This window comes from Lepus europaeus, chromosome 17, assembly GCF_033115175.1.
Source record: "Lepus europaeus isolate LE1 chromosome 17, mLepTim1.pri, whole genome shotgun sequence".
In the NCBI taxonomy this organism is placed as follows: Eukaryota; Metazoa; Chordata; class Mammalia; order Lagomorpha; family Leporidae; genus Lepus; species Lepus europaeus.
In genome coordinates this window covers 64,238,337-64,248,739 of record NC_084843.1, presented here as the reverse complement: position 1 = coordinate 64,248,739, position 10,403 = coordinate 64,238,337, and the positions used below count along the sequence as shown (strand labels likewise).

The window sequence follows — 10,403 nt, the reverse complement described above, 5'->3', positions numbered from 1 at the left end:
GAGAGTATCCTGGAGAGAAGGAAAGAGCCACACAAAGACAGAAACCAAGCGTGGGACTTGTCAACTGCAGCGGACAGGAGCAGCAAACCCACTGCCCACGGAGGCTGCTGTCCACTGGAGCGGGAGAGGCAGGCATCAGGCCAGCTGGGGGCCAGGGAGCAGACAGAGGACTGAGCAGGTGGCGAGGAGCAGGGCCGAGCCTGTGCGCCGGGGCGCTGGGCCCCTGCTTGCCCCCTGTGGAGGCCCAGGAGAGATGTACGTGAAAGAAGTTCCAGGCAGGGTGCCCCGCAGGCCAGGGCTGGGGGCCGCTGCGTCTTAGGTGTGCCTGGAGCTTGACAGAAGAGTCACATGTAGGCTGACAGGTGGGCCAGGCCTGCCGTGGGCCAGACAGGTAGGGTTATTCTTTGAGCGTCTACAAGTAGCTCTCAGTCCAAGGAAATGCCCTATTCTCCAGACTTGGGACTTGGTATCCTAGCAGGCTGAGGCCTGAATTGTGGCCTAGCAGTCCCTAATCCCTGACCCCTCTATACTTTCCTCTGGGGAGTTAGATCCAGTTCTTTATCAGCAGCAGCCTGGCTGCCACTTCTCTGGCACATTTGGGCTGCAAGGCACCTGATGGCCACATGGGGGCAGCCTTACCCCACACCAAGCTCAACAGGCCAGAGCCCCGGGCCTGCCAGGCTTCCCAGAGCCCCATCTGGTCCCGCCTAGGGCTGCTGCGCCCACACTTGGTATCTCCAGGCCGGTGGGACTATTGGACTCCCCTGGGGCCGGAGAGCTCCCCTACCCGGCCCCATGGCTTTGCAGTTACAGCCCACGCTGACACTGGATGCCCAACCTCAGGTGGGACCCCAGAGAATCCAGGAAACTCAGGCCACACTGGAATCTTTAGCAGGGACAAGAGAAAGTGTGGCCCAGACAGGAGCAGAGACTTGCTGGAGGCCACAGAACAAGATGTGGTGGAGTCCCAAGGGGGGCAGTGTCTCCCTCCCTCTCTCTGAAGTTCTCTCCCTGCCATTTCAGGCAGCCTCTGTCTCGGGGGGAGGGGGGGGCAATTAGGAGGCCAAGAAAGTGCAAGCACCGCCAGAGCCTGAGGTTCCCCCCCTTGGGGCCTGGTCTGCTCTCTGCCCCGCCCCCCTGGGCACCAGGGCGAGGACCTGGAATTCTAGCCGCTTCACAGGGTTTGTGTTCTGGGCGGAGCCCACCCCGTAACCGGGCCCCAGCCCCAGCCCCAGCCCTGTTCTGCTCACATGTGGAGTCCTGCCCTTGCACCCACTCCCCTAAGCCCGACCCCAGGCCATGCCCTAGGTAGGTGGCAGGCCACCCAGCCTGCCTTGTGAGGTCACAGTAGGGGATGAAGGGGAAAGGTGGGTCTTCACTTCCGCCCTGCCCACCGGCCACCCGCTGGGTGAGCCTGGCCAAGCCAGTGGCCTCCTGGGTGCCCATTTCTCTTTCTGGCCCTGGCACCGCCTACCAAAAGGAAAAGATGTTCTTCCCAGTGTGCACCTTCCCTAGCTACTGGCTGAAGAGAACAGGGGCAGCTGGCCAAAGCCAGCCCCCCTCCCCATCCCAGCCCCAGGCCCAGGTCCTGGTTCCACTGCCACCCCAGCTCTGCAGGCTCCCGGACGCCCTTAGCCAGCTGACTCCTGACACCACTCACCCCTCCCGGGTGAGGCCTGCCGTGCCACACTGGCCTGAGATGTGGGGGTAAGGAGGAAAAGCCCGGGGCCTGTGGCAGAAGGTGGCTTGGCAGTGCAGGCCCCTGAGGGAAGGGACGGGTTGGTGGGCAACTCCCCAGAGTCCCCAGAGGCAGCGCCTGAAGGAGCGCACACCTGCCACTCATCAGCCACAGGGCAAACATTCTGAGCTTGAGCTTCCCTCTGCATAAAACAGAAGCACCCCACAGGGAGGCAGCAGACACACAGGGGTGCTAGTTCATTCATTCTGCGCAAATGCCCACAAACCCCAGTCCACACCACCACCTCTCTCCCCGGAGGGTGGGAGAGGGTGGGAGCCCCAGGGCCAGCCTGGAAGCAGCAGGAGAGGGTGTTATATATTAATGTTAGCCATCACAAAACGCACTGGAGTAAGGGAAAAGGTTTATTGGGGAACACCCAACAGACCGGAGGGGTGAGGTGGTGAAGGAAAAAGAGAGCACGTGTCTGGGAAGGTGGTCTCATATACCTTTTCCAGAGGGTGGGCAGTGAGATAGGAGTTAGCCAATTCCACTACGTTGGGGGTGGAGCTTAGCACAGGTAGTTTGGGCCATGTGGCTACCTGGCTTTCAGTAATGGCCACCGGTACCGGGGCATAGGATGTGTATCAGGTGTAGATTGCACCACACATAAGACTGCGCCTGTGCCATTTTCCTAACAGAGGGGGCTTGCTGGGTATCCTATGAGAGACATAGCCATCTGGGGGTTAAGTCCCTACAAAGTCTCAAGTGCTCAGCCACTTCCAGGATCTCTACTGCCCAGCACTGCAACCTGGGAACCCCAAGAATGCCTGGTCCAAAGCTCCCAACAGAGGGCAGGAGAGTGGTCTGCCCAGCTCTGTGGTGGCAAAGGAGTTCTAGTTCCCCAGGAAAAGGTTCTGGGCCCCGGCCCTCGCTGAGCTGATTAAGAACTTCATGCAAAGTAGCTGAGGCTTCCCACAGTGCCCAGGGGCACCTGCCCTGCCCTGCCCTGCGGCCCGCCCCGCTAGCCTCCAGCCACGGCTTGTCTGCTCGTGTTCCAGGATGAACTCACTGCAGAAGCAAGACCTCCGCAGGCCCAAGATCCACGAGGCAGGGCGGGTGTCTCCCTACCAGCCGCCCACGCTGGCCTCGCTGCAGCGACTGCTGTGGGTCCGCCGCGCTGCCACGCTGAGCCACGTGAATGAGGTCTGGCCCAACCTCTTCCTGGGAGATGCGTGAGTAAGACCCACGAGAGGGGCGGGCGTGGCAGAGGCTACAAAGTCCACACAGGAGGAGCCCTCCCCTGCTTCCCACCATCTCTTTCCACATTTTCCTTTCCTCCTTAGTTTTAATTTTGACTGTGGAAACAGAACTCCGATAACAGGCAAAGAGCATGAATAACTGATCCCCCACGCATCTATAAACAATGTCCTGGAGTTAGTTTCACCTGTCCTTTACAAGCATGTGAATGGAATCAGGGAGAGAGAGAGAGTATTGTGCCTGGGTTTATTTCCTCGGAATTGTGAGGGGCATCCACATTGTTATGTATAGCTGCAGTTCATTCAGTTTTCTCTGCTGTGTAATATTCCATGGCATGATTACAGCACAGTTTAATCCATTCTGTTGTATATGGGCATATGAATTGTTTCTAGTTTTGGGGTATTATGAACAGTGGTTCCAGGAATATTTTAGTGCATGTATCCTAGGAAAATATAAATATACAGAAGTTTCTCTAAGGTGTGTATGTGTGTGTGTGTGTGTGTGTGTGCGTGTATTGAAGGAGAACTGTTGTTTTTTCCTAAGAGTATCTTACATTTTAGAAAAAATGAGGGGCTGGCGCCATGGCTCACTTGGTTAATCCTCCGCCTGTGGCGCTGGCATCCCATATGGGCACCGGTTCTAGTCCCGGTGGCTCCTCTTCCACTCTAGCTCTCTGCTGTGGCCCAGGAAGGCAGTGGAGGATGGCCCAAGCCCTTGGGCTCTGTACCTGCATGGGAGGCCAGGAGGAAGCACCTGGCTCCTGGCTTCGGATCAGCGCAGCGCCGGCTGTAGCGGCCATTTGGGGGGGTGAACCAACGGGAGGAAGACCTTTCTCTCTGTCTCTCTCTCTCTCACTGTCTATAACTCTACCTGTCAAATAAAAAAAGAAAAAAAAATGAACCAAAATATATGGATTTTGCAGATAACTAGTAACAAATTTTTGTGGACTTTTAAAAAATGCACATACGTGTTTTTTCGCAAAAATGGTATCATTTGATAATCCCATTTTGTGAGCTGCTTTTACAGAAAGCTTTTTTAACTGGAGTCATACTCCATATATTAAAACATCTGGTTTGTATCGTATATTCTCCTCAGGTTCTCAGCGTAGCGTGAACAGCTTTCCCCTCTCAGCAGCGTGAGGGACATTTCAGTGACTGCACAGTGTTTCCTCACGGACATACACAGGAAACATATCCAAGACCTCCAGCGGGTGCCAGAAACAACACACAGCACCAAACCCTACGCACATTTTCTCCCGTGCACTTTTCTATGAGCCTTTAATTCATAAGTTAGGCACAGGAAGAGATGAACAGCAATAAGAGCAGACCAGAACAGCTACGGTGTTAGGCAGACTAAGGGTCACTGGAACACAAGCAGCGTGGTCCCTCTGACAACCTAGAGGGCTCCAAGTGTCCACAGGGCTGCAGTGTACATAGCCTGCGTGGAACAGAGGGGCGACCCGAGGCTGGGCTGGACACGGCAGGATGGCCAAAGATTTCACAACAGCACCCCATTTAAAACATATGAATTGTGTATTTCTGGAATTTTCCATTCAGTATTTTCAGACCTTGGCCGACAACGGCACAAAGCAAAACCAGAGATAGGGGGAAGACTACTGTGCCACATTTAAGCTCCCATAATGGGATACTTGGGAGGGTTTTCCTTAATTTGTCATTTTATTTATTTGAAAGAGTTACACAGAGAGAGAAAGAGAGGCAGAGAGAGAGAGAGAGGTCTTCCATCTGATGGTTCACTCCCCAATTGGCTGCAACAGCCGAAACTGCGCCAATCCGAAGCCAGGAGCCAGGAGCTTCTTCCAGGTCTCCCATGCAGGTACAGGGGCCCAAGGGCTTGGGCCATCTTCTACTGCTTTCCCAGGCCATAGCAGAGAGCTGTATGGGAAGTGGAACAGCTGGGACTAGAACTGGTGCCCGTATGGGATGCTGGCACTTCAGGCCAGGGCGTTAACCCACTGCGCCACAGTGCTGGCCCCTAATTTGTCATTATCTGTAATATTACTACCCTCAGTTTACATATGTCTGTGGGCACATTTTCTCTTTAAGATTTATTGATCTATTTATTTGAATAGCAGAATGACAAAGAGAGAAAGGGATCTTCTGTCTACTGGTTATTCCCCAAATGGCCACATTAGCCAGGACTGGGCCAGGCTGAAGTCAGGAGCCAGCAACTCCATCCAGGTGTCCCACATGTGTGACAGCAGCCCAAGTACTTTGGCCATCCTTTGCTGCTTTCCCAGGAGCTGGACTAGTAGCCGGGACTCGACGGGGGTTCTTTGTTTTTTTTGGCAAGCAGAGTGGACAGTGAGAGAGAGAGAGCTGTTTGTGTATTTCTCATAGACACACATTGAAAATCGAGCTATTTAAAACATTTATGGGCCGGCGCCGTGGCTCAACAGGCTAATCCTCCGCCTTGCGGCGCCGGCACACCGGGTTCTAGTCCCAGTCGGGGCACCGATCCTGTCCCGGTTGCCCCTCTTCCAGGCCAGCTCTCTGCTGTGGCCAGGGAGTGCAGTGGAGGATGGCCCAAGTGCTTGGGTCCTGCACCCCATGGGAGACCAGGAGAAGCACCTGGCTCCTGCCATCGGAACAGCGCGGTGTGCCGGCCGCAGCGTGCTACCGCGGCGGCCATTGGAGGGTGAACCAACGGCAAAAGGAAGACCTTTCTCTCTGTCTCTCTCTCACTGTCCACTCTGCCTGTCAAAAATTAAAAAAACAAAAAAAAAAAACAAAAAAAATTTATGTTCCTGTTGATATTTTTAGATAATCTATCAATTACGAAGAGAAGTTTTTTTTTTGTTTGTTTGTTTTGTTTTGGTTTTTTTTTTTGACAGGCAGAGTAGACAGTGAGAGACAGAGAGAAAGGTCTTCCTTTGCCGTTGGTTCACCCTCCAATGGCCTCCATGGCCGGCGCACCGCGCTGATCCAAAGGCAGGAGCCAGGTGCTTCTCCTGGTCTCCCATGTGGGTGCAGGGCCCAAGCACCTGGGCCATCCTCCACTGCACTCCTGGGCCACAGCAGAGGGCTGGCCTGGAAGAGGGGCAACTGGGACAGAATCCGGTGCCCCGACCGGGACTAGAACCCGGTGTGCCAGTGCCGCAGGCGGAGGATTAGCCTAGTGAGCTGCGGCGCCAGCCTCGACTGGGGTTCTGATATGGGATGCTAGCATTTCCAACAGTGGCTTAGCCCACTGTGCCATAGCACCTGCACCTCTGGGCATAGTTCTGACTGATGTTAGGAGACCTGCTAGGGGCAAAGTACACATACATTTTTTAAAAATATTTTATTTATTTATTTAAGAGGTGGAGTCACAGACAGTGTGAGGGAGAAACAGAAAGGTCTTCCTCCTGTTGGTTCACCCCCCAAATGGCCGCTATAGCCAATCTGAAGCCAGGAGCCAGGTGCTTCTTCCTGGTCTCCCACACAGGTGCAGGAGCCCAAGCACTTGGGCCATCCTCCACTGCCCTCCCAGGCCACAGCAGAGAGCTGGACTGGAAGAGGAGCAGCCGGGACTAGAACCTGGTGCCCATATGGGATGCTGGTGTCTCAGGCGGAGGATTAGCCAAGTGAGCCATGGCACGGGCACCAAAGTACACATACATTTTTAAGGTTCTGATGCATGTGGCCCAACTACCCTCCAGAAAGCTCGATGAAAGTCAGTGTGAAATGCCAACTAGAAGAGCTCCTCCTCGCCCCCCCCCCCCTTCACTGGCTCCAGTGGCTCCCCTCTGAGGGGAACAGTGCAGGTTGGGGAGGCGACTTCCAACCTGTCACACAGCATGTGTGATCTGGTGAGATCCACACCCACCTTCCACTGCAGGTACACAGCCCGGGACAAGAGCCAGCTGATGCAGCTGCGCATTACCCACATTGTGAACGCAGCCGCAGGCAAGTTTCAAGTGGACACGGGCGCCAAGTTCTACCGAGGAATGCCCCTGGAGTACTACGGCATCGAGGCCGATGACAACCCCTTCTTCGACCTCAGCGTCTACTTTCTGCCCGTTGCTCGATACATCCGAGCTGCCCTCAGTGCTCCCCAGGGTGAGCTCCCAGGGCAGCCGTGGGGGGTGGGGGATGGGGGGTGGGATGTGCGCTGGGGCCATGCATTCTTCAGTAGCACTGAGGGGTGGGGGGGGTCTAGAGCCCCAAATCTCTCCAGCAGCCTTCCCACCCTGTGAAGTAAAGAACTATAGCCATTTGGTGGGCGCCCCATTCAAGGCCACCTGTCAGAGCCATCACTAAGATCCACGGGGCCATCAGTGTAACTGTCTCCTTCAGCAAGAGGGCAGGCTTGAGCAGGACCTAGCAAAGGCTTGAGACAGGCTCCTGAGATGAGGCATGGTACAGGCTGCTGGACAGGGAGAGACAGAACTGGGGCGAAGGAAAGCAAGTGGCACCCTCTTTAATCTGAGGCGAACCAAGGGACCTTGGGGGCTCAGCAGCCCCCTCAAGTTGCAACAGAGGCCAGAGGAAGCACCTTGGGCCATGAAAAAGGAACCCCAGCGACTAACCATCACTCTGCCACTCACATGCTGTGTGATCTTGAGCCAGCCACCTTCCCTCTCTGTGTCTCAGTTGCCATATCTGGCAGTGAGGACAGTGTCAGTATTCCAAGAGGCTAGGATGGGTGGGCTGCAGGCTGGCCACTTCCTCCCAGTGAAGTGGGTGGCTCGAGAGCAGGTGGCTGACGCCAGGCTGGTCTCCCCACAGGCCGTGTGCTGGTCCACTGTGCCATGGGGGTCAGCCGCTCTGCCACGCTTGTCCTGGCCTTCCTCATGATCTGCGAGAACCTGACACTGGTTGAAGCCATCCAGACAGTGCAGGCCCACCGCGATATCTGCCCCAACTCGGGCTTCCTCCGTCAGCTCCAGGTCCTGGACAACCGGCTGGGCCGGGAGACGGGGCGGCTCTGATGTTACAAGCAGCCCAGCGGCCTGATCCTCCCACCAGCATGGCCCAACTCAACCAGCCTGGCCTGGGGGCAACAGCCTCTGCTGTCTCCAGTGACCCTGAGATATAAACAGCAAGTGGGGGCTTAGCTGAAGCAGAGGTAGAGAAAGCTGGCCGTGACCTTTAGCAGGTGGATTTCCCTAACCCAATCCAGAGATTCTTTATGCAAGAGAGTTGATTCTTTCTCTATAATAAAAGGTTCATCATTATTAAGATAGGAGATTTCCTGGTGGTTTCTGAGGTATTGGCTTAATCTCAGGATGGCCACCAGGTAGCAGATGGCTTTGCTAATTTAGCATGATGGCAGCTTTAGTAAGGAGAGAGTCTTAGTCCATTCTAAGGCTTAGTGCAGAAGAAGGGCAGGTGGGGATCAATTAGTGATGTCTGCCTTGAGCTACAAATGCTGAGGGAAGATGACCTCTTCCTCCTCTTGTCCTCCTTGTCCTCTTGTAACCCTGCAGTGGTCAGGTGGTCTGATTGAGACCAGAGTTTGACGCATCACCATGCTCTCCATGCCCACACTGCCCAAAGCTGATAATCAACACCTGCTGTGCACAAATAGCATCTCTCAGAACCGGCCAATCTTTTCACCTGCACTCCACTTCTAAAAGGCCTACTTCACAAGGACAGTCACCTAAAGACACAGGCCTTCAACAGAAGGACAGGGACTGGCGAGGAGACATACCAGAAGTCCTACTTGAAGGGCATTCTGTGCTGGGATAAACCATTTGGCTTTGTGTTTCTAAGTTCTTACGCTCTAATGAAACAGCAGGCACAGAAAGTGCCCCCAAGTGGTACACACCCAGTGCATACATGAGCATGAGCGCACTGGGTCTCCTTCAGCCTCTGGCAACTCCCATTTGGGGCCTGCCTCCTCTGATTGCCTCTTGGACGCCAAGGTTTCTGAGTCCTACCCTGGGCCTTTTTTCTTCCTTGGCGTCGCTGCTCCCCTGGGCACGATCTTACTCCATAGCCTCTAGGCTAATGCTTCCCAAGCAGATATGGATGGCTCAGATCTCTTCCCTGAGCTCCAATCTTCTGCATCCCACTGGCCACCTCCATTTGAGTACTGGACTTGAACTTCAGACTCACCTGGACTTTGCACCTCCCCACACCCAGATTCACTCCTGTTCCTAGCTTCCTGTTTCAGTGAAGGGTTTTGACAGCCGCTGTTCCCAAGTTAGTGGACACCTCCTAACTACCCCCAGATCTTCTCACTGAACTCTGTATGTGGGTTGTAGCCATTGAAGTTCAAACTACCCTTGGCTCTCACCCAGATTCTTGCTATGCTGCCCTTGCCATCTCTCTGCCCCCAGCCTCACTGGTCTGAGATGGACACTTTACTAACAGGAAAAACCTCATCATGTCACCCTTCTGCTGAAAGCCCCCAAAGTGCGAACACCTTCATACAGGATGAAGGTGCCTCCCACATCTCCAGCCACATTGCAGCTCTGTCCCCAAGCTCTCTCCGTGCAAGTAAGAAACGGTGACTCTAGCCGTGGTTCCCAGGATGCACCGCTCTTAGCCCTGTGCTGCACGTGCCGCAGGCAGCTCCACCAGGGATGCACCACCCCACCCTGCTTCACTGGGCTAACCCCAGAACCTCCCTGAGGTCTCCGTTTAGATGGCACTCCTGGGAAGCCCACCCAGAGCCCCCCAGCCTGGGGGAAGTGCTCCTCCCAGGGCTACCAAAATGTCCCCCTTGCTGTGACACCACCTTTCACTGTGAAAGTGTCACTACAACCATGCTGTACTGTCATCCCTCCCAGTTGGCTGTCTGACCAGGGAAGGCACAGGGGCCCCACAGCTGCCATGCTCTCTGCTTGGACTCTACCCTCAGGTCCTTGGTCTTCTCTCCAGAGGCCACCAGGGGGAAGGGACCCCAGTGCGCGCCTCCTCTCCTGCTAGCTCCACCAGATGTCAGCCTCTCACCATGTGGCTCGCCCTAATGCCCTCTTCCTGGCATTTCCTATCTCCCTGGAGCTCCTCCCTTCTCCCTCCAGCTCTGCCCTCCTGTGGACTGAGGGCGCTTGCCTTCTTTGCAGTCTTCCCGGAGAGCTGGTGCTTTCCCTTTGGACAAATAGGACAAACATGCACCTCTGAGCAAACCAGCCTTTGAGGCAGAAGCAACCCTGGGCAAGCAGCTTACTGAAGGAAAAGTTTCCCTCCCTCCTGAGTGGACACAGCCCTACGTCAGAGTGCCCAGCTGGGGGAGCTGATTGCTGGCTGGGTTTCAGCTCCCATTCATCCCTTCTGTGATTCACAAGATGCACAAATGGATGCTGCCTGCCTGGAAGGGATTCAAAGACCCATTTTACAGGTGCACACACTGATGCTCAGAGAAGAGGAGACAGGGCTGGCTCTTCTGGGTCTGGTTCTAGGGCAGGTACTGCCCAGCCAGCCCCTCTGCCTGCCTCCCTGCTGCACTTGGCCTAATGCCAGCTGGCTGCTGGCTATTCCTTTCCCAAGGATGTATAGACATCCCAGCTGGAGGACAGCAG

General features: G+C 55.1%; 1 protein-coding gene across 1 annotated transcript; it reads left to right on the top strand.

The window, feature by feature from the left end:
• Positions 1–1,354: 1,354 nt before the first annotated feature.
• DUSP13B (dual specificity phosphatase 13B) lies at positions 1,355–7,902 on the top strand. Its single transcript, XM_062214628.1, has 4 exons — positions 1,355–1,707; positions 2,737–2,910; positions 6,773–6,993; positions 7,663–7,902. Exons 1-4 carry the CDS (start codon positions 1,355–1,357, stop codon positions 7,863–7,865), a joined length of 951 nt encoding a protein of 316 aa, XP_062070612.1. The 3' UTR covers positions 7,866–7,902.
• The last annotated feature ends 2,501 nt before the right edge of the window (positions 7,903–10,403 follow it).

Bases quoted from the DNA above. Each gene is read 5' to 3' on its own strand.
- DUSP13B (XM_062214628.1), top strand. From the start codon at position 1,355: ATGAAGGGGAAAGGTGGGTCTTCACTTCCGCCCTGCCCACCGGCCACC. The intron at 1,708-2,736 runs GTAAGGAGGAAA...CTCGTGTTCCAG, and splicing joins CACTGGCCTGAGATGTGGGG to GATGAACTCACTGCAGAAGC. The intron at 2,911-6,772 runs GTGAGTAAGACC...CTTCCACTGCAG, and splicing joins AACCTCTTCCTGGGAGATGC to GTACACAGCCCGGGACAAGA.